Here is a 25,531-nt window from a genome sequence, read left to right on the forward strand (position 1 = left end):
CTCACCTGGGCCCGGGCGGCCCAGGCCGCGCTCCTGCTCCTGCTCCCGCCTGGCTGAACTCACGACGCCAGCCCTCACCCTCCTACTCCGGCCCCAGGGTGCGTGTGTGGCTGCCCAAAGACTTTTTTTTCTCCTGGGGGAGGAGGCAGTTTACAGTCTCTTCTCTCCCCAGTGTCCGCAGGGACAACCAGAAATTCCTTTTTTTTTTTTTTTTGTGGCTTGATCTTAATCTAAAATGCTAATCTTCCGGGGAGTTAGAGCAGTGTGACAGTCACAGCTCTGAAAGGATGGGCTCCCTTCTGGGAAGGCTCAGAAGTGAGGAGGAAGGGATGGAGGCTCCATGTCACTTTCACTCGTTCCGCAAATGCTCCGTGGAGTCCACGGGGTCCTGGGCACTGGCCCGGGCGGGAGCCACGTTGAGCAAGGCGGCACTTGCCCTCCCGCCGCTTAGCAGGCCGGAGGGGGACAGGCTCAGAGACTGCAATAGTGACAGGCCCTGCGGGTATTGGGACGCAAAGCAAACAAAGGGTAGGGAGGCGACACAATAGCTCAGGGAGCGGTAGCCCTCCAGGGGGTGGGTGGGTGGGGCGCTCACCTGCGGGCCTCTGGGGCCCCCCTCCCGGCAACGCCCTTAGATCCCAGCCCCAGCTGCACAAAGGGAAGGCGAGGCCTCACCCCCTCTGCCCGCCCAGGGCTGGGACTTGGCTCCCTGGGGGGGAGGGAGGCGAGGTGGGAGAGGGAAGCTGGGGCCCCGCAGAAGGCTCCTGCTGCCGGGGCTGAAGGAGAGGTGATTGGGGCGGGGATCACGAACCGGAGGGGTCGGTGCCTCCGCTCCCGGCAGCTTGGGCCTAGGGCCTGGTCTTAGTTCCGGGAAGCAGAGACTTCAGCCTCGGCAGGGGCGGGCACCCGGACGGGGCGCCGAGGAGAGGGGTGCGCTCTCCTGGGGACCCGCCTGCCCTGCCCAGGCCTGGGGGTGCTTCCGTCCGGCGCCTTCCCTTGGCACAAGCCAACCCCTGCTGAGCTGACCTCAGGATCTAGCAGTTGTGGGGAGAGGCTGGGAAGGAAGGTAAAGGGGCCCCAAGACCACCCCTCCGTTTGTGGCTTGGGGGACCTGGCTCCCTGGACCGGGCTGTGGGGTGGGGTTGGGGGGGGTTGAGGAGACTGGAGGAGAGAAGAGCCCGCGGGGCAGGGCCGGAGGCCTAGCGCGGAGGGCCAGGCCTCAGGGAGGTGCCGGTGGCTGGTGCTGGGAGGGAAGGGGTTAAGGCGGCGGCGGTGGGGGGGCAGCCTATGGCAGGAGGACACACCTGTGCGCAGGGCGGCGGGCGGGGCCCAGGTGAGGAGCCCGTGCTGCCTGGCAGGCGGAGGAGGAAGGAGGAAGAGCGCAGGCCAGGGCGGGCTCCAGGTCCCTGAGTCCTGGGTCTTGCCTCCCCTTCCTCTCCTCGGCACCCACCCTCTGGGGGGGCAGGCGGGCCTGGTGACAGGTAAAGGCCACCGGGAGAGGGGTCCTGGGACTGCGTGACGGACTGCAGAGGCAGGCGAGGGCTGGCGAATTGGTGTGTGTTGGGGACAGGGGTAGGCTGCAGGGGGGTGGCAGGGGAATGGGCTCCAAGGCAGAGAACAGATGGGTGGGGGGCTGCTGAAGCCTCCCAGGACCTCAGCCGATCAGCTCCTTAGGGTGGGGCGGGCGGCAGGGCTCACCCGGAAGTGTCCCCAGGGACGCGGGTGGTGGGGGAGGGGAGCCAGGCTTCTGCGGCCTGTCCGCAGCGGGAGCCGGGGCCTGGGGCTGCCTGGCCGGAGGTGGGCAGGTTGGGTGGGGGCCCCCGTCTTACCTCGCAGTGTTTGGGTGCTGGTTGGGAGTCTCTAATACTGCCGGGTAATGATGGAGGCCCTCGTCCCAGTGTCAGCAGCATCCATCGCCTCAGGCCCCCAGCCCCCAGCCGCCGCCCTGCCCTCCCCTCCCCACACCCCCCAGAGGCCCCTTTGCTGAGCGAAGGGTGCCGCAGAAGAGGTGCTTCTTGATTGGCCGGCTGCCTGCTGGAGGGACACAATGGCCCGAGGCCTTCCCCCAAGCCGGTGTGATTTGTCATCTGGTTGATCCAGGTCAGTTGACCAGGAGCTTGCCACTGGCTTGCGCATTCTTCTGAGACCTCACCTGGCCTGCGGCCAGAGCCATGTAGCAACTGGTCAGTTCTAGCCCGGAATTCCTCGTTGGCCGGCTCTGGGTCCATCTTCCAGTACAGTGTTGGATGGTCTAATAGTGAAGCTCCTAACACTGTCTGGTAAAGATGGCTCCCGGGCCGGCTCCCTCGGCAATGACCTTCAGGGCACCCCAAAGATCTGTGGAGGCCTCCGGAGCAACCACCTCTGACCTTTACCCCTCTGGATGGGAGTGAATCACTAGGAAGTGGGAACAATGGGAGGAGACAAAATGGCTGCCTCTAGAGCTGCAGCAGATTTTGGAAATGATACTGTCCTCCAGGCACCTCCACCTCTTCCTGCCTTGGGAAAGCTGAAGAAATAAAGCATGAATATGGTCATGTGAAAGACTGATCCAACTCACTTGACCTGTCTTTTGTTGTCTTGTCAATTTCATCTTGGACTCGCAGCTCCTAGGGTGGGAGCTGCCAGAGCAGGGTCAAGTTAATTTACTTTATTCAAATTCTAATCTGAAGATTAACCCAATCCCCCCAATTTTGTTAAGACTTGCTCCCTCCCTACCATGCATTTTGTAATAGATAGTTTTGTCTTACGGAAGAACAAGGAATGGGAAATGGGTGGGGGTGGGGGGAGCTGTAGACACAAGCAGTGGCTTCGTTCTTTCGGTGCTTGAGGCTCAGTGAGGGGTGTCTTGAGGGTATGAGGAAGCTCATCTAAGAATGGAAGACAGGCACCTCTTCTGTGAAGAGCCCACTTCGCAGGTAAGGCTCTGGTACACAAACCGCTGCTGCCCTGGTGACTAAGAAACTGAAAGCATAGGTAGCCCAGCGGGCAACATGATCCACTGGGCTTTGAACACTTAAGTCTCCCCCACAGCTACAGGGAACTGTTACCAAGGAAGCAGCTCTCCTTGGGATCATCAGTTTTTCTGGTCTGGCTCAGCAAAGCCACAGCTGCTCCAACCTCAGAAAGGAGATGTTGATATGTAAATGAGATGCGGTAGAAATGAGGGGTAGGTGGTCTGCAGCTGGGCCTGCGGACTGGAGGTCAGCTGGGCCCACTGCTGGGCTGGCTGGGCAGAGCAGCAGGGCCCATGCTCCATTCTTCCCTAAAAACTGCTCGGCAGAGATCAGTTGTGCCTGTGCCCTCTGCTGGCAGGTACAAAGACAGGCTCAGGAGTGTGTGCGCACATGCGTGGCTGCCCTACCCCAGCCTGGACACGTGAGGCCTTGACTTGGGCTTTAGTAATAAAAATTTATTGAGGATTCCTGGGATGACAGTTATCTCCTCCCAACCTTGAGGGAAGGAACCAACGCTATAGGAAATCACTGAAAAATCACACACCGTCCCAACACCCCTGGCCAACACGGGTGAGGAAAGTCGTCATCCCCTGAAAAAGGTTCGGCCTTTGTTAATCCAGGAAGGATGGACGGGAGCCGTCACACGACACTGGACATAGGCAGGTGCGCTGGGCCCCTGGCTGGCTCCTGGAAGCCGGGGGAGCAGCAGATCTAGGGCCTCTGGCGGTGGAGTTCTTGGTCACCAGGCTCATTTCTTACCCTTGATGAGGCTGTCACTGTGGAAACAAAGGGACAGATGGATGGCGTTATTAGGGGATATAAATGTGAGGCACAACACCCCAGCCACTCCTTCAACTGCCCTCCCCTGGTTGAGGCTATCTATGTGAGAGGCAGGCACCTGGAGAAGACGGGGTGCAGGACCCCGCAGACACACGGATGTACAGCAACTTACCTTCCCCTGTGGATTCCAGACGACCAGATCAACAGGAAACAGAGAAGAGAAGAAAAATGCACATGTGATCTGACAGCCTCAGGTCACTCCCTCCACCCCCAGCTCTAAACCCTCCTGACCTCCTTGAGAAGAAAAAAAAGAGGCCGGAAGCCAAAATCTCAGGCTCATGAAAGGAAGAGACCTATTTTCTTGGCACTGCTGTTCCTCACCCCTCTGTTCCTAACATCCTTCCATGTTCACAAGCAGCAAGATTAGGGCTCCCAAGTAAGAACAAAAGTTTGCTCTTTCATTACTTTTCAGCTGGACAACTTTACAGTAAGGTGCCTTTGATATGAATCAATCCCGGGAGATGTAAGGTAGGAATTGTCAACTACTCCCGTTTTGAATAAACTTGATGCAAAGTAGCACCTTTCAAGATCACACAAGCAGCTGGTAGCAGTGCAAACTCCAGAACCCAAGTGATCAGGCTCAGGTCCCATGTTCCTGTGACACCCCACCATGGCCCATGTCGCTCACCGGGTGAAACTTTCATCTTGTAGGTTCAGCACAAGGTTGTCGGCAGTGAGGAAGATACGGTTCTGTGATGTGGCGATCTACAGGGAAGGAAAAAGACAGATGCTTGTGTTAAGCAAAGACAACCTTGATTCCTACCCTGGCAATTCAATAACCGCTTCTGGAACACATGTGGGTTAGGACTGGGCATGGTTTCCGCCCTCATTCAAGGGTCTAGGGTGGTGAGCTGTTCAATTATGACATGCCAGTACCCTAACCAACATATAGCAAAAAGTGGCAAGGGACCCCAGAGGAATCATTTTTGACGGGTGGGTAGGTAGTGGTGGTGTGAGTGTCAAGAGAAGCCAGTCTGAATAGAAACTTGAACAAGCAAGAGTCTAATTTGCTCACTTCCAAGTCCTTTAACACACACTTTCTTTCACTGGCAAGGCAGCCCCATGAGACATGCTGGGCACTTGCGCTCAGACTCACCGTCTTAGAGATGTTCTGGGCTGCCCGGATCTTGCGCAGTTTGATGTAGCCTGGGTTCTTGCTCAGTGCTTCTCCCAGGTGAGCAGGGCCGAGTTAAGGGTACAAGCCTGGGTCTCAATCTCTGCCCTGATCCTCCAGACCCCTCTAGGCTGTCAGATTCAAGGTTGCGCTCAGATGGCCCGTGCTTAGCCTTACTTTGGTTCCCACGTGTGGGCCCCCCTGCAGGCAGCTGCTGGGAACTGGGGACAGCAGCAGCAATGGAGGCAAGGCCAGCAGTGCTATTGATCTGGCCTTACAGTGGGGAGCCAGGTCTCAGGTACCCCCACTAAGATTTCAGATCCCATCCCTAACCCTCATTCCCCAGGGAACCAAGGGTCATAGAGCACGGAGTCGCATTCGCCTTAGTGTCATCAGCCGGCCCATGAGGGAGATGGGGAAAGCAGGAGCTCCAGGGGCTAGGCTGGCATCTTTGAGCAGAAGGATATCATTTTGGCGGCCTCAGCCTCACCCTCGGCCTGCACGATCTTCTGTCGTTGTTCCTGTTTTGCCTTTTCCACCAAGAACTGGGCCCTCTGGGCCTCCTGCTGGGCTGTGGTGGGAATGAGAAGCCACAGATGTGAGGTGTCAGGAACCCATCCACAGAGCCCTCCCTCCCTCCCTCCCTCCCCGTGCATTCCCAGAAGCCCTTGCCCTATTCCCCTTGTAACTCACCCACTTGTTTGGCTTCTACAGCAGCTGTGTACTCTCGGCTAAAGCTCAGCTCTGTGATGGCTACATCATCTAGGATGAGGCTGAAGTCCTTAGCCCTCTCCGTCAGCTCCCGTCGGATCAACAGGGACACCTGGGGGCAAGCGTGAGGAGGGAAAGGGAGAGGCAGTATGAAGGGGGTTTGGAAAACTGAAAGGAAGGTGTGCTGTTGTGCCCCCATGAATACTAGGTCTCTTAAAAATGCCAGGAAACTCCCTGACCCTTTCTTATTTCCTCACTAGAACACATGAGTTGGAAAGGACTTGGTCCAATCATCATTTGATAGATGAGACAAGTTCAGAGAGATGTTATACTACCACAGGTCACAGTGACTCCTAATCCTGTGCTCTCTACAAGACACTGACCATTTCCTCAGCTTCCTATTGGATAAACCTTTAACATAAGCCTCTTTGCCAAAAGCAGTGCAGGAAGTTGTGTTTTTTCCTAGGCTTCCAACACTTGACTGCTACAGCGTTCTAGGCTTGGCTCTCCTTGTTTCCCACAGTGGCCATTAGAACAACTTTTAAGTGGAAACAGAACTAGGGTCACAACTGTTTTCTGTCAGCTGCCTTTCCTGACACCTGGTCTCAGTGCCCTGGGCCTGGGAGGGAATTGTGACATGGCACAGATGGCCAGACCTGGGCCCGCTGGGTGATCAGCTGTGAGGCATTGAATTTGGCTACCACACTCTTGAGCACTTCATTAACAATGGATGGCAACACTCGTTCCTCATAGTCTAGCCCGAGGCGCTGGTACATGCTGGGAAGCTCCAGGGCGTTGGGTCGAGAAAGCACTCGCAGGGAGATATTCACCATCTGCAGATCTGACAGAGAGGCCAGCAGTAGTTGGTTAAGGTCATGGGATCTCATCTGGCCTCTTGATCCAACACCCTGCCCAGCTCCACGTGGTTCCCTCTGTGCCTAGCGCAATCCTATGCAGACTGGAACTCCCCTGGGGGAGGTGGTAAGGAAGATATGACCTTGGCACAGGCCACATGCATTCCCACCCACTATGAAGTTTTCTTTACCCATACTCCCTCCACTAGTGAAGTTCACCCTGCTTTTGCCATTGTACTTTGTAAAACTTCCACCACGGCCTCTACCATGATGAAGCACAATAAACTGTCTCCTTTACTGGACTATACCCTTCCCTTGAAGACAAAGACTGAGTTTTGTGAATCTTTAATCCGAAAGGCCTAGAGTTTAGTGAATGAACAAATAAATGACATGCTCTGAGGGTCTGGGGAATCTAAGGCACAACTTCTAAGTATAGTCTGGAGCAGGTGCACCAATGAAGAGCCGTGACAAAAAACACTTTCACCAAAACAGGGCATACTACTGGGTATAATTAATAAGTCAAGTAATTATAAAACTTAAAAGGCTTTAAAACAAGGCCTTGAGCTATGCACTGAAACTGACAAACGACATCCCAGTCCTCAATGAATTTACACTGGGAAAGAGGGGAAGGGACAGTTAATAAAAAAAAACATGCAAAACCAGTGTCAGGTGATACACAGCTTTAACCCTAGGAGACAGGTACTTTTATTATCACTCTTTTGCAAATGTGGAAGCCATCTTTCCCTAAGGATCTCTTTCCAGGCTCCCTAGTTTATTTTGGGTATCCCATCAGCATATGGTTCCCAAGTGCCCACACCTACCTTTGGAGCCTGTGGGGGAGGAGATTTTTCGGGGTCTGGCGCGAATATCATAGATGATGGGGTACTGGAACCAGGGGATCCTGGAGTGGAGGGAACAGGGATAGGTGTCAAGACCGACTTCCACGAGCTTTGCCTGGCTTCCTCTTACCACGTGTCTCTTGGCCTGGTTCTCCCCTTAATGGCCACGGAGAAGGAGATAGTCTCTCCTTCCTTTGGAGAACAACAGTTTACATGCTGCTGTAGTTTTGGGCGGCACTTGCTGTCCTGGCAGCGGGGACGAGGAGAGGAAAAAGTGCAGGGTCGAATTCTGTTGCAAATACTACCATAGCCACTGGGAGGTAGACGTCAGGGTGAAGGATCAGGGTCAGTTGGCCTTTGCCCGCCATTACCTGAAGTGAAGGCCCTCGGCCAGGATGGTGTCCTGCTGCACGCCACCGATTCGATTAAAGAAGATGGCTCTGTGCCCGCCTTCCACTGTGGGGAGAGGGGGTGGCCATTACGTGCTAAGCCCTGGTGGGGCGGGGTGAGGGACTAGGTGAGAGCGGAGACCCGGAGAAATTGGGCAGGGGGCTTGGGGAGGGGCGTGAAGGGTCTTGGCAGGTCGGAAGGGAACGAGTCGGGCCCAGCGAGCGGGTGGAGGAAAGCTCACCGGTGAACACCGACTCGCGGACGCCGTAAGCCACGGCGCCAGCCCCCAGCAGCAGCTTCAGCGCCGTGCCCATGCCTCGGGGCCCGGCGGGCAGCCGGCCCGCTAAGTCCTTCAAGTTCTGGGCCATGTCCGCTCCTGAAGCCGGGGGCACCAGGAGTTAAAAGGACGTGCGGGCCTGTCTTTACCCGGCCCCAATTTAAGGACCGTACCCTTCACACGAGGGTCCGGAGACCACAAAGCTCGCGGGAGAAAGGGCACCGGAAACGCGCTCCCTTCTAAACCCTCCCCTTGCCCAGTGCCGGACCCGAACTTCGCGCACAGGAATCGCGCGTCCGGAAGTTCCCGCCCTCTCCTGGAGCCCGGCCCTCCCGGGGCGGCTTCGGTAGAGCTAGAGAGCAAACAATCGCCATTTCGAAGCGCCCACTTCCAAAATGGCAGCCGGAAGGAAGTTTGCGATTAGGGCGAGGTCCGCTACCGCGGGAGGTTCTTAGGCGAGAGATTGATGTAAGGACGATAGCGCAATTTCCGGCCGGTGGCAAGATGGCTGCGCCCAGTGGTGGATTCCAACCTCGCGGGCGTCGCGGTGGGGAGGAGGAAGAGGGCTGGGATGCTGCGGCGCCCAAGAGGCCCCGATTCGGGGCCGGAAGCAAGATCGGAGGCCGTAGGCTCATTGTGGTGCTGGAAGGGGCCAGTCTGGAGACAGTCAAGGTAGTTTGGGACAAGTGGAGAACTGGTAGATCGATAGTATGGGACTCCGTGAGATGAGGGTGACGAGCTGTATATTTCATATGCTCTAGTTTCACTGGCCTTTTTACAGTTTTTTATAACCTAAGGCCATTGCACATATTGTTCTTTAACTGGAAGCTCCCCTTAGTAATTTCTACTTATTTGTTCATTCATTCAACACTTATCCAATCTTTTATGCTACTCATTCTTCAATTATAGGTTAATTGCTACGTCTTCATAGAAATGACTCCCCTCTTCCCTGGTATAAATTAGGTCCTCCTGTTATCCTTTCACCAACTGTTTCCTCTTCCTTCATAGTGTTTATCATAATTTGAATTAAATATTCATGTGGTTGTTTAAGACTGTAAGGGCAGAGAATGACAGTAAAAAATTTTTTTCTTGTATTCCCAGTGCCTTGCAGTTATGGCACATAGTAGGTGCTCTATAAGTCTTTGTTGAATCAGTGATTGTACATAAAAACATTACTTCTTTATAGCCAAATGTGGCTTAAAAAAACCATTTCCTATCCTGCTTCTCAGCTCTATTCATCTTTTTAAAAACTGGTTATTTTGTTACTATGCCTTTTTTCACTCATCCTGAGTATTCTAGTTATTTTCAAATTTTTAAATCACAACTCATAAAATTACATTGTGATTTCAACTATATAAATTCAACAACCTTAGTTATTACATATTAATGAGCTGTAACTGAATTATTCTGTTCAAGAGATTCTCTTGTATAACTAAGAGTGTCCCATGGATGTAGTTCTTGGTCCTTTGTTCTTCCTCTGTGTTAACTCTGTGCCATTCTTGCCATTTCAGCTATTAAGTTAATTTCAAAATCTACATCCTACCCGGGTTTTGGAGTCATATATCTCAAGATGTTGTAGTAGATACTGCTGATCTATTGATATATAAAAACTTAGCCTTTCAGAATTGCTAGTTCTTAACAGTATGTCTTTAGACTTTTCATTGACCATCTTAGCACTCCTTAGGACTCCAAATTGCAATGTGCAATATTTCTTTTGGTTTCTAATTCTTTTTGATTTCTTTGGGCTGCTACAGATGCAGTCCAGATCTTTATCATCAATTTCAGGTGTCTTTTTTAGTATATATGGAGTTTCCAGTATAATCCTCAGTCATCCCCATCATTTTCCTCTAATGGAAGAATAATTTCTAGCTTTCTGCGTGTTATGTGAAGATTCTGCAGTTTACAAAGCAGTTTCATAAGAAATCATGTTTAATCACTGTCCTTTATTGCTTCATTTCCTACTTTTTCAGTGTCTTTTATTCACATTTTTTTTCTTGATCCTGTCCATACCTTTATTCACATCAGTCTTAAAAACTGGGAATAACCTGTCTTCTTCTCTTTTACTTCTGAGAGAAGTATTCCTTGACTAAACTTGTTGCTGCACCATTAGCATTCTTAGACCTCTTCTTGTTCAGATTTGTAGCTCTTCACTTAGTGCATGTTTGTTTTGTGTAAGCAAACAGAGTACTGTGTATTTGCCCAGTATATGCCTTACTGCGCCCTGTGATAAACCTACACATTCAGTTTTGCTCACTAATGTAACTCCTGCCTTGTTTCAGGATCTCTCATTGGCCTTGCCTAATAGTCACAGATTTAAAAAATGAAATAATTTAGATCATGTGAAAGTACAGATTATACCCTTTGTCCTTTTTCCTCTAAAATCATTTACTTGGGGGTAAATGTGACCACACAGTAATCCCTGAATAGCTTGCTTGGGCCTCACTTCCAGGGTTTCTGGTTTTGTAGGTATGGGATGGAATGAGAATTTGCCTTTCTAACAAGTTCTCATATGATGACAATGAAGCCGTTGAGAGACCACACTATGAGAACCACCAGACGAGGTAATAGAACCTTATGCTGCTCTCCTCATGTTCCCTGTTCTTCAGGTAGGGAAGACATATGAGCTACTCAACTGTGACAAACACAAGTCTATGCTGTTGAAGAATGGGCGGGACCCTGGAGAAGTGAGACCAGATATAGCCCACCAGGTAATGCCAGGAACATTGCTCATGACCCCTTGAGCCTGTCTGTGAGATGAAGCAGTTGCTGCTTCTCCTCAGCCTTAACTGGGCTGTGGTTTTTGTCTCCCTCAGAGCTTGCTGATGCTGATGGACAGTCCCCTGAATCGAGCTGGCTTGCTTCAGGTTTATATCCACACCCAGAAGAATGTGCTGATTGAAGTGAACCCCCAGACTCGAATTCCCAGAACCTTTGATCGCTTTTGTGGCCTCATGGGTGAGAAGCCTTAGCACTTAACACTTGGCAGTGGTGAAGAAGGGAGGAAGAGAAAAAGGGAGAAATTAAATATGGAAGCATTAAGCTGGGGGAACATCATGCTTTATACAATACAAGGGCTCTTCTTACCTATCTGTGTGCACACAGGGACCACTCTCCTGTGGGGGTTCCTGGCCCAGTGCAAAAGGGAGAGCTGAACTCATCAGCTGTACTACTTGTCATGTGCTTGACAACTGCTTGTTCCTAAAATTTTGGGGTAGTCTGGATGCAAAGGGAACAGAATCTACCTTATCTGTGGGTTTTTGGGTTGGATTAGTGGACAGAAGAAGTAGGGTCTCCACCTAGCTCTGAACTTATTTTTCTTCCCAGTTCAGCTTTTACACAAACTCAGTGTTCGAGCAGCTGATGGCCCCCAGAAGCTCTTAAAGGTGAAGTGTTGAAACTTACTGGGGAAGTGGATGTGGCTCAAGAGATTGGGCTCCCATCTACTATTTGGGGGGGGGCGCGGAGTCTGGGGTTCATCCCGGGGCCTCCTGGTGAAGGCGTAGCTGGCCTGTGCCACAGAGAACTGGCCTGTGCTGACACAACAAAAAAGAGACATAGGAAAGACAGTAAGAGACACAGCAAACCAGGGAGCTGAGGTGGCTCAAGCGATTGGGTGCCTCTCCCACGTTGGCGGTCCTAGGATTGGTTCCCGGTGTCTCCTAAAGATGAGATGACAAGCATATAGGGAGTGCAGGTGGTGGTGGGGGGTGGGGGTGTGGAAATAAACCTTAAAAAAATCAACTTATTGGCTGGAGGTAAAAGTCTGAGAATGTGTCCGGGATTTACTTTTTTTTTTTTTTTTAAAGGTAATTAAGAATCCAGTGTCAGATCACTTCCCGGTTGGATGTATGAAAATCGGCACTTCTTTTTCCATCTCAGTTGCCAGTGATGTGCGAGAGTTGGTGCCCAGCAGTGACCCTATTGTTTTTGTGGTGGGGGCCTTTGCCCATGGCAAGGTAGGATCTGGAATCAACCCTTAATCCCAAGGAAACTAGACCCCTCTGCCCTGCAGCGCTTGTTTCTTTGTAGAGTTAAAACTTATTACAGAATTCAGAGAGCAGTAATCCTTGTCCTTCACATTGGGGAACAGAAGGGAGAAACAGAACTAGAAGACAAATGGGGGTTCCACATGCTGCCCCAGGGTGCATCCTTTGAGGACTGCTGTAATACTGGGAACAGTCAAAGATAGGGTCTTACTCATCTATTGTACAGCTGGGCTCTTAAATAGCACTGTTGAAGTATTAGCCCAGCCATACTTTTCCTGCCCTTCAGGAGAAGGGATAAACCCGTCACCTATTTCAGCTGAATGCTAATCGGCTGACAGAACTGTTATTTCTCTAGGTCAATGTGGAATACACAGAGAAGATGGTGTCTATCAGCAACTACCCCCTTTCTGCTGCCCTCACCTGTGCAAAACTGACCACAGCCTTTGAAGAAGTGTGGGGGGTCATTTGACAGTTAGAGACCTTGTTCTGAAACCCAAAGACTGTTGCCATTGTGTCCTTGACAGCCTGTTCTGAACTGACTGCTGGAAGATGACCTTTCTGCATTGAGACTGTGGAGTCTGGGGACACCAAGGCTGTAAATTTGCTATTTGTTTATCCTATAAACAGTGTTTTTGCAAATCTGGTTGTTCTTTGGGGGTTCCTAGGCTCAGCAGTGTCAAATGGTGAGGCCAGTGTTCACAGCTAGGTTCCAGGCTTAGTCCAGGCTTTAGGGCAGGCTTTTGCTTCCACGTTTCCTAGATTACTGTGAGAAAGCCCTAGTGACTGCAGCAGGGGCAGGTATGAAGAACCGTGTCTGAAAGAAAGCAGCTGGGAGTACAAGCGTGAAAAACTCAACAAACAAGTGATTTTATCTGGTACAGTTCCAAGGTAGAAAAAGTGGAGCAGGCAGGGCCTTTACCCCTTCCTTCCCCCCCATGGGGGGGGCGGTGGTAGCGGCACATATACAATCATAGTAAATTGGCAGAAAAAAAAAACAACAGATTCCTGGCTAGAGGGGAAGAGATAAGGCAACGTGCATGGGGGAGTTCTGAGGGGAGACATGGGCCCCTCTGCTCCTCCCACAAGAGTGTCCCCTTTGGCCTTAAACAGATGTGGCTGGCAACAGAGGCACGGCTAGGAGTGTGGAATCTTCCAGATGCCTGGCTTCTATGTTCTCTGTGCTCTGGGGCGAGGGACTTCCTCTGAAAAGGGAGACAAGTAGTTTCTGCACCAGTCCTGCTCTAGGCCACCTGCAAGAGAAGGCATTTGACTGGAAAGCTGGTCCGTTATACCTCTTAGATCCTGGTATGCAGCCCTCCCAGCTTCTCTTGGGGGCCTCAGAATAGTCAGTGCCCCATACTATGTTCCCTGGTAGCCAAGCTACCTTGAAATTCCCCCTAATTCCCGATAGTGTCTTTTTTCCAACCTATTACCCTGTAACTGGTAGTTTCAGTCTAGCTGTAGGGAAGTTTACTTACCAGGAAAATATATTATTCCATTTTCTTTAACTTCTCTTTCCTTGGCACCATTGCTTTGTGAATATAAGGCATTGCAAATAGTAGGCTCAAGAAGAAGACATGACCAAGAAAATAGATGGACTTATACACCTGGGAAGAGACACAGGCCACTGAGTAGAGGGCATGGGTCATGCCTTAGTGCCCAGGTCTCTGATTCCTTCCCATCCTTGCGAGGGGGCCCTCACTTACCTTAAGCCATTTGTCCCACGTGAAGAGGCAGAAGGCAGTCATTGAGTAACCCATGAAGAGCCAATGAATGGTCTGTTGCACCAAATAGAAGAAAGGTTGTAGGATAGTAATGGACGCCAGGTTGCTCAGGGTCGGGCTCTCTCGAATTAGGCTGGCAACCTGGGGAGGAAGGAGAGGTTAGTGGTCTTGGCCCCTCTCATTCTGCCCTTTCGCCCACCGCCCCTGAGGCCTACCTGTCTTTCCACGATAACAATGAGGAATTCCATCTGGAAGCAGACCAGGTATCCTGAGTGGAGGCCGTGCCAGAGGGCCAAGAACAGCAATGACAGACCCTGGGATAGTATTTTATTTCCAAGGAACCTCAGCCGTTTGAAGATGTAGCTAGAGAAAAGAGGAGGGGCGAATGAGCCTCACACTAGTCCTCGCATTCCCACCTTCCTGCCTGCGTCCAGGTTCTCAGTGCCTGGGGAGTGGAGAGGTAGCCAGCTGCCACCTGCGGCCACCAGGGGGTAGGGGAGGTAGTGCTTTCTGCTTCGCTTTCCAGATGACAGGCAGTTAAGTTGATGACTCACGGTTCAGAGACAACTTGTCTCTGGGTGAGCTTGGGCAAGCCGCTTCGGCAGGTAATGGCGGTGCCTATTAAGTGCCCGCACTGCAGAGGTGAACAGGAGGGACCGGTTCTCTACTCATGCACCTACCTCTAGTGGTGGGGACAAACAAGCAAATACATGTTTTACACAGTGCAGTGGAGAACGGGAAACCAGTGGCAGAGCTGGGATTAAAATTCAGGACTCCAGGCACTTGGTTATCTTGTTTTTGTTTTCTCAACTGTAACAGGTAGGTGCTTTTTTTGGGGGAGGGGCCGGTGGGAGAGACAAAAGGAAGTAAGTGTGAAAGTGACTGGAGGTTCTACCCAGAGTGGGAAAAGCTGGTTAGAGGTGACCTAATAGATTCCGGCCCTGAAGTACAGGGAAGCAGCGGAAGGAAGGAGCTAAGGCACAGAACTTCATGCCTGTTGCTTACCGGGCCACCCAGGCGTTGGTGTTGATGTTGAAAGAGGCGATGGTGCCAGTGAAGCGGGGGGTCGTCTCAAAGAGCCACACTTTCATGTTGGCACAGGCATCCCACCTTGGCTTTTCCTTCTCATCATAGTCATTGAAACCCAGCCCCGTCAAAATGCACACTCCTTCCTGAGGGTAGGAACAACTCAGTTAGGGTTCTGGTCACTCTCCTTCCTACTGCCCCACTGCTTGTTTAAGTAGAACCACTTCTTTCCTACTTACCGTGACCAGCCAACATGTGACGTATTTGTAGAGCACAAATTTGCCCCAGACCAGCACGTACATGCAGCGGAACCAGAAAGGGCGATTCTTGAGAGAGAAAGAACGCATGTGCAATGGGGATATCATCAAGTAAGGCAAGTTTCCCTTAATGTTCTTCTGTTTCAAGTTGTGGCTGACTACTTCAGACTTGTCAAAGTACTGCTGCCAGATGCCACTTGAGGGTCTGGCCTAATTGCCTTTGTCATAGGCTTAGAGGAATAAGCAGGGGTGCCCAGTGAACATCCATTCCCCTCCTTTTCCTCGCAGTCCTGAGCAGCACTGTACTTAACTTATTCCCTACTGGATGCCTTCCAGTATCCAAAAGCACTGGACATTTGGAGCAATAAGTACTGAGGGACTTGTGCATTACTGAATGTTCAATGTTAATTTAAGGAACACAACCTACCCAGAGTGGGTGTGAACTGTCGCAAGCCTTTCAGAACAAAAAGCCAGCACATCCCTCCTCCTTGATTTCCTATTTCCTTAGAAGCCTTCAGATCCATCAGTAGGGAAAAGAAAAGAGGCTAGAGAGGACCAGAAGCTGCTAGGCTCTAAGAAGTCACTTGGATGCAATAGAGCCAGCTGAGCACTGCTCTTGCGGAAGGTCTGGGGTGCCAGATATGTACCTGGCACAGCCCTTCCTGGCTGGTGAACAAGGCCCTGCCTGGCTGGCACTGAAACCCACTCACAGAGCAAGAGCAAAACCAACATGCATCTGTAGATGGTATTAGCCACTTCTCTGCTATCCCCAGGGATCCTGCCTGTCCATTTTCTGTCTCTGTTGCAGCCATCCTGCTGCTGCTTTAGTAACCACTCACCTCGAAGTCATCAGTGAGGAGATAGTCTTCAGTGATGTGCGGGCTCAGCAGAGTGTAGCCCACCAGGTAGATAAGGCCCAGACTCAGGCGCTTGAGGGCAGGAATGGTGCTGGAAAGGAAAAACAGGGTCACGAGGGCAGGGGCCACTCCCTTCCCCCTCCAGCTTAGATAATGGGGAGGAATGTCCAGGGTGTGGTTCTCCACCTGGAACTGACCTCAAGGTCTACCCGCGTTCTCAATTTACACTGGGACTGAAAACCCAATGTAGTTAAGACAACAAGTAGAACCAATATTGATCTGCTTCTTCCTTTCTTGGCTGAATTGATGCTCACATACAGGTTGGACAGGTTATCAGCAAAGGGGCTCTTCTAGTCACTTAATGTTCTACTGAGATATGTATTTAAAAATCTGTTGTTTTTTTAAATGACAAAATGGGCTTTAGAGGCAGGGACATGCTGGTTAAGGTAAAATCCTGCAGCATAAAAGTGAATTTTTACATTTGTACTAAAAGATCAGAATGAGCAGCTGGAAGTGACCGAAGCTGAAAAGGGCCCTCGAGCAGCGAGCGGGGACGAGGGCCACTGCGACAGTCCAGGGCCAGGCTTGTCCTGGAGAATGCAGTAGTTGGGGCTGGCCCAAGTGGCTTTGTACTGGTGAGAACCCTGCACAGCGGTCTTGACCAAGAGGGGCAATTACCTGTTTGGTATCCTCCCTGGTATGTCAGTCAGCTGTCCCTGCACCAGCTTCATGTAGTGGTTCATTGAGAATTGGGGCCCTACCAAGAAGGCCCCATAGAAGTAGGAGAAACCAGCAACTTCCAGCAGGGAAGGGACACCCCGTATGGCATATTTCTGTTGCTCAGAGGACAAGGAATTCTATGCCGAGAAGAGAATGAATGGTTCAGGATAGCCTTGAATCTCCCCCCAAGAGCCAGTCTGAGTGTTCCCCACCCTTGTGCTCCACTGAATGGGGTTCTTCAAATAGCCATCTCTTTGGGGGATTATATGGAAAAAAAATAGTTGCTTTGCATGGCAATGAGTTTGTGTGTGGGGTAGCTTGGCAACAGGTGGCTGTTGCTGCCTGCTGGCATTGATGTCTGGACTTTGTGCAAGAGCTGGATCCTGGGCAAATTAGATTTGCTGATCCTTGCTCACAGCTGTCCGAAACAGGGAGCTCACACAGGCTGGGGAATGAGGGAGAAGCTCTGCTCCTGGTATTTGGGTCCAGTCTTTTGGTAACAACAGCCTTTTTCCTGCCCTCTGGTTAAATCCTTAACTCCTCTGCAGAAGAATGGGTACTTACCTGATCTTTCCCTCCATCAAAGTAGTCAACAGCCAAACCTGAGCAGAGAGAGAAGGGGTGGGTAGAGTCGAGGGGGAGGACACTCTGAGGAGGCAGCCTGTGGACTGAGTGCAGCCAGGAGTGTCACGGGAGCCCAGAGGCAGGTTTTGGTCTGGTGGAGGAAGAACGAGGGTGTCCAGGTGGAGGGCAGCGACCCACCACTCACCAATCAGCTTCAGAGTCAGCACACAGTGCGGCATTGTCCACTTGATGTCGTAGTCACCGGTGGCTGTGTAATAATAACCAGCGAGAAGGTAGGCCTAGGAGAAGGGACAGAATGCATTCTACCCTCATTACTATTTCTTTATTTTCTCCCTGCTCTGTTATCCAATGTATTCTTCTTTTCCTTTTCCTTTTCCCTGGTCCCATCTTTAAAAGGCCTACAAATGGAGAAGTGGACCTGTAAAGAGCAATTTAGATGTTTCCCTCCTGTGGCACACTCTGAATTGGTTTACTGCCGAATGACTCCCCTTACAGACAGTGGGGCTCATCTTGGTCAGGATCAAAGAACCTCACGACACAGTCCTCTGCATAGGACTAGCTGGTGCTGCCCTTTCCTGAGGCAGGGGAAGCCTTACACTATAGTCGGATGAAACCCCTGGGGATGGTGACGACCTACCCAAAGCAATCGTGCAATCGTACCGATAAACATTGGGAGAGGGGATTGGAAATTGCCTCGCCTAGCCCTCCTTTCCCTACACCACAGGCCCCCCTGTCCCCCCCCTACCCTCTGAAATGGCTGTCAGCTGTGAGCTGAGCTTCTAAGGGAAAGACGTTTACCATCTGGAAGCAAAAGGTAGTGAGGACGGCAGTGATGGTGCGGCCCATTAGTCGAAGGATGAGGAACTGAAGCAAAACACATAGCAGGGAGTGGTAGATCTGGTTTCCTGGATGCAGAGAAGACAGCAAATTTTAGACCTTGCATTCCCTCTCTTCCTGAGACTTCTAACCACCAAGAGTATATAAATAAATAACATTGGCATTGAGTCTTTTTTTTTTTCCAGAGTAATGTCATGTTTTAGAGGAATGGCTGGAAATTAATTGTATAAATATGAAGGATTAGCAGAGTGATATTCTCTTTCTGAATGTCTCAGCTGAGGACTGACTAGACGGGGACTGCTTAGAGCTGTCTCATTCAAGTTCAGCCAAAGCACAGGGAAACTGATGCCTCTCTGTTGATGGGGTCTGTTGAGGGCAACCACTCTCAAAATATTTTTATTTGGGTGAGGAATGCACATAGAAGGAAAAAAAAGAAAAGTCAATCTGTGTTCTTATTCATACAGTCCGCTTCTTTGCAAAGAGAGCATTATATGCCCAGTTGTTTGGTCAAGCAAGCACTGGGCTAACTGTAATACAAGGGCATTTATGGACTTCAGTCACCATTGACTTTACTGCCATGGTAAATTATAGCTAGCTGGTTATAATTACATCAATCAGGAAGACTGCTATCAGCAATGAATGACACTTAACCCAATCAGTTGAATGAATCCCTTAACAGGGGAAGTGATTCTAGCATTGAGAGAAAATTTCCCAGCTTGTCTCTGGACAGCCACCGTCTCACAAAAAAGTCATCAAGAACCTTCACTGGACTTTCACTGGAGCCCCTGGTTGCAGCCTGCCTGTGGAACCTGGACTTGTGCATCCCCACGGCTGCGTGAGAGACTCTGATAAAATCGCATAGTATTAACAGACATCTCTTGTTGATTCTGCTTCCCTAGAGAACCCTAAGATACTATCCATCAAATTCTCTCAAGGAAATTTGGTTTAAGTCTGTTCCTTCCCAGGTTCCCTCTAATCCCAGTGTCACTACTATTCCAGTTCACTCACCAAAGTTAAAATAAGCAATGGAGAGGCCTGTAAAGGCATGGAAGAGATGGATGAGGTAGCTGTCCTTGTAGAAAAGGTAGCGTCGATAAAACAAAGCGAAGGGGTAACCTAGAGGGGGAGAAAGATGAGAGGAGGGTTACTTGTGTCTGGTGCCAACCCAATTTTGTTTTGAAGTTTATTTGGCATGAAACTCAGCCCAGGGAGGAAAAATTTATGTTATATGGATAACAACAGTTAAGATGATAATAGTATCCCCCAAAATCAAAAGTGTTTGTAAATACAAATTTAGAACTGAAGATATTAATTTCATATGCAGTAAATACAAAACTGGGTCCTAAACTAGGTTTCATTTATATAGCCCATTAAATATTGCTAGGAATTTTCTCTCAATTGACTTTTTCTTAAATGATAGAATTGAGGGTGCAGAACTATGCCCTAGAAACACTATTTTATACCTTTGTAATTCAGTTATAATTTCATTACCTGTCCTGCTAGCAGAAAATTTGCCAGTCAGATTATTAAGAGGATCAGTATGAACTAACACCAGGTTATACACTGGGATTGCTGACAGCTAAAGGCTATGTGTAGATACTCCACACATGCTGAGGTCTGGGCATCAACCAAATTATCAAATCTATTTAGGTATACTGGGAAAATATCTTCTAAAGCTGTGATTCAGAATATGGTTCCAGGGCCATGAATGAGCTATAGGGGATTTCCTAATGGGCTGTGAACTAATTATGTACAGCCAAGGGTTGCTTTCTGAATTAAAAAGGATCCTTAACACGTGGTATCTCTAAACTAAAATTAGCACAAACCACGGTGGTTTTACTGCAGACTCACACTCTGTTCTCCCGGGAAGTCTGGCTGCTGTCCTTGTGACATTCCTGCTGCACTAGTGCTTGTGGGAAGAATGGAATCCCTACTGTTTTTTGGAAGGACTCTTTACCTATTTTATCCTGCATAATTTGGGTGCTCAAGTAGGCCGTGGTTTTTAGTTGCTAAAGTTCTTGCTTTTAAATTCTCAGCTACAGTTAATCATCTTTATCACTGGCAATATAGTTTGTTGTGAGTTGTTTGGTTAACTCTGCAATGTTTATATCCTTCTAGGCTTTTCCCCCAGACATCTTTCTTTCTTTTAACCTATAAGATCAGCCTTTATTATTATGTGTCCTAACTCCACCTATACCCCCCTCCCCAAATACAAATAACAGTGTATCAACCATTTGATCTTCTTGGTGCCAGGATTTGCCAGTGTTCTTTGATTGCTGTTCTCATAGTAGGTTAGGCTCTTTTTCAAATTTATAGTTTCACCCAAGTAGTTAATTCTGTAGTGGATCACTCGTGCGTTCATTCCTTTGACAAATGTTTATTAAATGTCTATTATATGCTGGCTATTCTGTTTATGTAGCATATGATGGGGGTAGTGGTGGTGGCAGGTACTGATTTGTTTTCTGGCTGGCAGAGATGAAGTGATATAGAATTACTCAGTCAGAGGAGAGAAAAACAGCTATGACCTTTCAGAGTCAGATGGATGAGCAAAGAAATAAGATCAAGTCTCATACATATCACATGGGTAGAAATTTGGCAGGTACAGTACACCAGGTTAGCAGCAAGTATTGCTAAGAACCAGAGCCAGAATATAGAGTAAGACACAACTGCCTTGAATCTTTTGGTTTTTATTTTTAATTTTTTAGGAATAAGGATATAAATGAATAGAAACAGTATTATAGGGTTGATCTTAATTACTAGAGTCCTCATAAGTTCTAGATAACTAAGGGCACTTTAAGCAAGAAAATCCTGACCCAACTGGAGTCACTAAAACCTTTAACCATTTGGAATGCTCAAAATAAAAAAAACTATAACATATACTATTCTGCCTCCTTAAAATGAATATAACTTAACATTTTCTTGTTGATCCGGTCACAGCTATTTTAGAATCATGATGACCTGACCTACTGAGGTGTGTAACTGTTGGCTCTGACCCTAATAGGGCTTAGGCTGTGCTGAGTTCTTGTAGCCATCTCTTAGAGCTTTGCTGCCCCTTTCTTTGCTATTCAGGGATCAATAGTGCCCCCTGAGCTTTTAGTGTGCCCACCCAGAAGAGTTCCTTACCCGACCTCTCATTTACTGCAGGCCTTAGAAACTGTTACTTTATTTTAAAGGTGTAGAAAAATACTTAAGTGCGTAGGCCAAGTAACATCTGCTGTGGCCACTCAAAGACCCTTTTTTGCTATCTCCTGTTCTCCAGATGTATTCTGGAGTGTGGAGGTTGTTGAGTTCCATCCAGGCGAGGTATTGTTACATGGCAGGAAACACATGCTAAGAAGGCGGAGCAACTGGGAGAAAAATAAGAATGAGGCAGTCCAGTTCACCAAGAACATTACGACCAAAACAGAGGACAGCAAGGCTTGGAATGACCGCAAAGGGGAAGAAGAAATTGTGCTGGATGAGTTGCTGGGACAACCCAGAACTGATTTTGAGTGTGTAAACACAAACCTTGCTCTTGGCTGCAGTTCAGCTCAGAGGCTTTGGAGCCTGCCCAGTCACCCTTGTGCTGTTTTTTTGGGAACCTGTTTCTGAGTCTTAATGCTTTTGTGGAACCAAGTGGTTAATACAATAGTGGCTACAGTCAGAATCACCAAAGAATTTATAAAAAACAACCAAAGCACATCCTTCCTCACTCACCTAACCTACCGCTTTCCCGATTCAGTAGATCTGAGGGGGAGGGGAGCTATACCTTAGAAAAGTGCAGCAAGTGAATCTGATGTGCAGCCCAGGTTAAGAAGCAATGGTGTACTAAAACCCTCATGTGAGATAGTAGTGCTTACTAGACCTTGAGAATAAAATTCTGAGCTTGGTGACTGGGGGTTGCTCTCTTTAATAGCTCCAAACAGGTGGGGGATTTGCTCTATAAACCCAGTCCAGAGGCTTTTTAAGAACTTGTTTGGCAGTACTGTAACTGTTTCTTCTTCATTTTGTTTGTTTAAAGGAGGGCCTTCAGAAACTTATTAGCAGATGAAGGACGGTAACCTAAAGTATACTCGCCACCCAAAGATCCCCTACTAGAGCAGGAGCTCTGCCAGGGCAGAAACTAGGGCATTGCAAATTCTGGGATCCTTGAAGCAGACTGCTGGAAGACACTTCACTTGGTCCTCTTCAGGAGTTTTTGGTCAAGCATGTGGGGTGTATAACAGCTGCAATTCCAAGTACCTAGATTGCTAAGGGAACCCCTTCTTAGTTCCTGTGAAACAGTTCTGAAATTACCTATTAATCCTAAAGGTTCTGAGGTTTCATTTGAAGAAACAGAAATGGGCTGTTTTCATTAAAGCCTGGTAAATTCTTTTGTCTTTCATCCTGTGTAGCTAATTCTGGGCTCTGAAGGACTACAATATGGCCCCGTTTGATCAGTCAGTGGTTCATATGACCCTGGTAAAAAGAAAATAGAGCAGGTTTTGGCAAGTCTGAGGAGAAAATGGAATTAGACAGAACTGCTATATGTTGGCTTAGTCAGATGTTGACACCAGTTCTACAGGAAAGGAGAATACTGTCTCAACAAAAAACATCATAGGGAAACCGACTTTGGCCCAGTGGTTAGGGCGTCCGTCTACCACATGGGAGGTCCGCGGTTCAAGCCCCGGGCCTCCTTGACCCGTGTGGAGCTGGCCCATGCGCAGTGCTGATGCGCGCAAGGAGTGCCGTGCTACACAGGGGTGTCCCCCGCGTAGGGGAGCCCCACGCGCAAGGAGTGCACCCATAAGGAGAGCCGCCCAGCGCGAAGGAGGGAGCAGCCTGCCGAGGAATGGCGCCGCCCACACTTCCCGTGCCGCTGACGACAACAGAAGCGGACAAAGAAACAAGACGCAGCAAAAAGACACAGAAAACAGACAACCGGGGGAGGGGAGGGGAATTAAATAAATGAAAATAAATCTTTAAAAAAAAAAAAAAAAACAAACATCATAAACAAGAGTTTGAAATAACATCCATAGTCATAGCTAGCAGCTGTTTTCAAACATTTTGGTTTCAGGACAACTTTATGCTCTTAAAAATTACTGAGGACCTCAAACAACTTTTGATAGTGTGGGTTCTATCAATATCTACTATATTAGATAATAAAATTTTAAAAATAAAAATACTTGAATTATTAATTCACTAAAAACAATAATAAAACCCTTACATGGTAATAAATAACATTAAAAAATGAAAATAACTTATTTTCCAAAATGAACAAGTACACACACCATTTAATGAGAAGAGTGGCATTGTTTTACATTTTTACAAATTTCTGGTCTTTAGCTTAACAGAAGATAGCTGGATTCTCATCTGCTTCTGCATTCAATTGGTTATATTGTTTTGGTTGAAGTATATAAAGAAAGTATGGCTTCAAAAAGATATATAGTTGGAAAGAGTATTTTAATTCTCTTTTCAGATAATTCTGGATATATACCTTTTTGATACTACACCAAAACTTAACAAGTGGTGGTTTCTTAAAGGTTAGTTGCAATATGGTCTCAAAACCATATCAACAAACATTTCATACTTGTTTACATTAAAAACCTTTAATCCCTCTTGTGCTTTGAATGGTTCTTTTACCCATACATGGTTTTGTATGCCATTTAGAAAATACTGGGTCACTGAGTTAAGGAGATCTTCTGTTATTGACACAATATAAAAAAGTCACATTCCTTAATATCCCCATGGATGTCAGCAGAATAGTCTAAATATTGGGAGGCTGTCAAGTTCATGGTAGCAGACACAAGTTTTCCAAAATTCTAATTTTCACTTGAAAGCTTGAATTTTATAATTGGCTACAAATACTGTCAGTTGTTTCCTTGAAGTGACAGGCTCACTTTGTACATTTTCAAGAAACTGTCTGCCAAATGCCCAAGCATAAAAAACCGTAGTTAATCTGTCAGTCATTTTTCAAGTAAAAATGGTATTCTGTGGGGAAAAAAGCTAATTTAAGATATAACTCAAGCAATTGCAGAAATACTTTTCCTTGAGACAACCATTACATTTTAACATGGAGCACAAGTGCATTACACATATTTATTTCTTCACACAGGATATTAAAAAGACGCCTACCCAAGGGTTGAGATTTAATACAATTAATTAAATCCACTGCTCTATTGAGGGTGTCCTTAAAAAAAAAACTTTCCTTTAAAAAAAATTGAGTGCATGCTGGTGAAGAATACAATGATTACTAGTATAGTTTGGGTTCACTGCCTATTTGTGCTAAGGTGGCAGCAATTGTACCCACCATTGCTTTTGCAACAAATGTCAACACAGTGAAAAAGGCAATTAACATTTTAATATTATGAAAATATTTTTTTACCTCATGGTCTCAGAGACCCCCAGGAGTTTGTGGACTACACTTTCAGAACTACTAACATATAGAATGATGTTTTTCGGCTTAATCATTATTCTTTTTAGAATTCCCAAATCCTGCATTCCTAACCTAGGTATCTTGACTGTCTTGCTCTGTTTTCCTTCTTTTTGAAAGCTTCTCCTTCACTGGTTTCATTGGTTTTGAGGTATGCAGTCTCCTCATTTTTTTTTTTAATAATTAAGATATAATTTACATACCATAAAACTCATGATTTCAAAATATAACATTTAGTTTTTAGTATATTCACAATGTTGTGCAACCATCACCACTATCTAATTTCTGACCATTTTTATCACCCTGCCCTATCCCCCAAAGAAACCCTGTACCTGTTAGCAGTTACTCCCCATTCTTTCCTCCCTCAGGCCCTGGCAACATGGATTTGCCTGCTCTGGATGTGTCATATAAATGGAACCATACAATATGTGACCTTTTGTGCTAGGCATCTTTCACTCAGTGTAATGTTTTCAAGGCTCATCCATGTTGCAACATGTATCAGTACTTTATTCCTTTTTATGGCTGAAAAATATCCCTTTGTATGGAGATACCACACATTCTGCTTATCCATTCATCAGTTGATGGACTTTTTCAGTTTGTTCTACTTTCTGGCTAGTATGAATAATGCTGCTAAGAACATTTGTGTACAAGTTTTTGAGTGAATATATGCTTTCAATTCTCATGGGTTAATACCTAGGAGCAGGTGTCTTGGTTGTTTTATACTCTAACTTCACACTTCTCTATCAGTGGTAAAGACCAGTTTCCCCACCCCCCATCTGTTATATAACAATAGTTCTGCAAAACATAAAATGATGGGCTTAGAAGTTATGGCACTGTCAACTTGCTACAAAAATTCCTAAATGTTCACTTTCACTAATTTTGTCCTTACTCTGACTGGCATGTTTCTCAGAATAAGATTTTTCAAGAGATTGCTCCAACCTATCCTCTGAAAGCTTTTTTCTGGGTTCTAAATGTGGCTGACCTCCAGAATTCAATCTTGGCTCTCTATTGTTCTCACTATACGGCCTTTTTGGAAACTCCATCTACTTTCAAGTAAGTTAATATGATCTTTATGCCAAAGGCAAATCCACACCTTTAGTCCTAACTTCTCGGGTTTCAGTTCTACATTTCCTGCTTCCTGGCTGGACATATCTTATACCATCTCA

General features: G+C 47.8%; 3 protein-coding genes and 1 non-coding gene across 7 annotated transcripts in view; 1 reads left to right on the plus strand and 3 right to left on the minus strand.

The window, feature by feature from the left end:
• Window positions 1-3,391: 3,391 nt before the first annotated feature.
• PHB2 (prohibitin 2) lies at window positions 3,392-8,244 on the minus strand. The gene is made up of 8 exons (XM_071210153.1): window positions 7,947-8,244; window positions 7,687-7,771; window positions 7,298-7,377; window positions 6,279-6,463; window positions 5,605-5,734; window positions 5,379-5,482; window positions 4,894-4,971; window positions 3,392-4,502 (listed from the first exon to the last, which is right to left on the minus strand). The coding sequence occupies exons 1-8, from the start codon at window positions 8,071-8,073 to the stop codon at window positions 4,422-4,424; spliced, it is 870 nt and encodes a 289-aa protein (XP_071066254.1). The 5' UTR covers window positions 8,074-8,244; the 3' UTR covers window positions 3,392-4,421.
• LOC111766778 (small nucleolar RNA U89) lies at window positions 5,044-5,311 on the minus strand. Its single transcript, XR_002798747.1, has one exon. It is a non-coding gene; the product is annotated as a small nucleolar RNA U89 (small nucleolar RNA).
• Window positions 8,245-8,338: 94 nt separating the features above from the next.
• Window positions 8,339-12,607, plus strand: EMG1 (EMG1 N1-specific pseudouridine methyltransferase). Of its 2 annotated transcripts, none has more exons than XM_071210154.1 (6): window positions 8,339-8,654; window positions 10,589-10,690; window positions 10,796-10,937; window positions 11,307-11,365; window positions 11,862-11,938; window positions 12,324-12,607. In XM_071210154.1, exons 1-6 carry the CDS (start codon window positions 8,487-8,489, stop codon window positions 12,400-12,402), a joined length of 627 nt encoding a protein of 208 aa, XP_071066255.1. In that variant the 5' UTR covers window positions 8,339-8,486; the 3' UTR covers window positions 12,403-12,607. The 2 variants fall into 2 exon arrangements, with proteins under 2 accessions (XP_071066255.1, XP_004448538.1); XM_004448481.5 differs by having other exon boundaries at window positions 8,346-8,654; window positions 11,789-11,938.
• A 204-nt stretch (window positions 12,608-12,811) lies between these two features.
• The window catches only part of LPCAT3 (lysophosphatidylcholine acyltransferase 3), a 43,714-nt gene continuing 30,994 nt past the window's right edge, over window positions 12,812-25,531 (minus strand). The window contains exons 2-13 of one of the 3 annotated variants that reach the window (XM_058282704.2): window positions 18,983-19,090; window positions 17,936-18,042; window positions 17,322-17,415; window positions 17,117-17,154; window positions 16,511-16,689; window positions 15,815-15,923; window positions 14,958-15,044; window positions 14,698-14,864; window positions 13,908-14,055; window positions 13,675-13,833; window positions 13,447-13,575; window positions 12,812-13,170 (exon numbers count right to left, since the gene is read on the minus strand). In XM_058282704.2, the coding sequence (XP_058138687.1) occupies window positions 13,459-13,575; window positions 13,675-13,833; window positions 13,908-14,055; window positions 14,698-14,864; window positions 14,958-15,044; window positions 15,815-15,923; window positions 16,511-16,689; window positions 17,117-17,154; window positions 17,322-17,415; window positions 17,936-18,042; window positions 18,983-19,090 (1,313 nt within the window). In that variant the 3' untranslated portion in view covers window positions 12,812-13,170; window positions 13,447-13,458. Of the gene's footprint in view, window positions 13,219-13,446; window positions 13,576-13,674; window positions 13,834-13,907; window positions 14,056-14,697; window positions 14,865-14,957; window positions 15,045-15,814; window positions 15,924-16,510; window positions 16,690-17,116; window positions 17,155-17,321; window positions 17,416-17,935; window positions 18,043-18,982; window positions 19,091-25,531 lie in introns of all 3 variants that reach the window. The other 2 variants (XM_004448484.5, XM_004448483.5) reach the window with 2 other exon arrangements.

This window comes from Dasypus novemcinctus, chromosome 20 (assembly GCF_030445035.2).
Source record: "Dasypus novemcinctus isolate mDasNov1 chromosome 20, mDasNov1.1.hap2, whole genome shotgun sequence".
Lineage (NCBI taxonomy): Eukaryota > Metazoa > Chordata > Mammalia > Cingulata > Dasypodidae > Dasypus > Dasypus novemcinctus.

Excerpts from the sequence above, each read along its gene's own strand:
- PHB2 (XM_071210153.1), bottom strand. The coding sequence starts at position 8,073 with ATGGCCCAGAACTTGAAGGACTTAGCGGGCCGGCTGCCCGCCGGGCCC. Across the intron at positions 5,735-6,278 it reads TGATCACCCAGCGGGCCCAG|GTGTCCCTGTTGATCCGACG; the intron begins GTCTGGCCATCT and ends GCTTGCCCCCAG. Across the intron at positions 5,483-5,604 it reads TGTAGAAGCCAAACAAGTGG|CCCAGCAGGAGGCCCAGAGG; the intron begins GTGAGTTACAAG and ends TTCCCACCACAG.
- EMG1 (XM_004448481.5), top strand. The coding sequence starts at position 8,487 with ATGGCTGCGCCCAGTGGTGGATTCCAACCTCGCGGGCGTCGCGGTGGG. Across the intron at positions 8,655-10,588 it reads CCAGTCTGGAGACAGTCAAG|GTAGGGAAGACATATGAGCT; the intron begins GTAGTTTGGGAC and ends CCTGTTCTTCAG. Across the intron at positions 10,691-10,795 it reads GACCAGATATAGCCCACCAG|AGCTTGCTGATGCTGATGGA; the intron begins GTAATGCCAGGA and ends TGTCTCCCTCAG.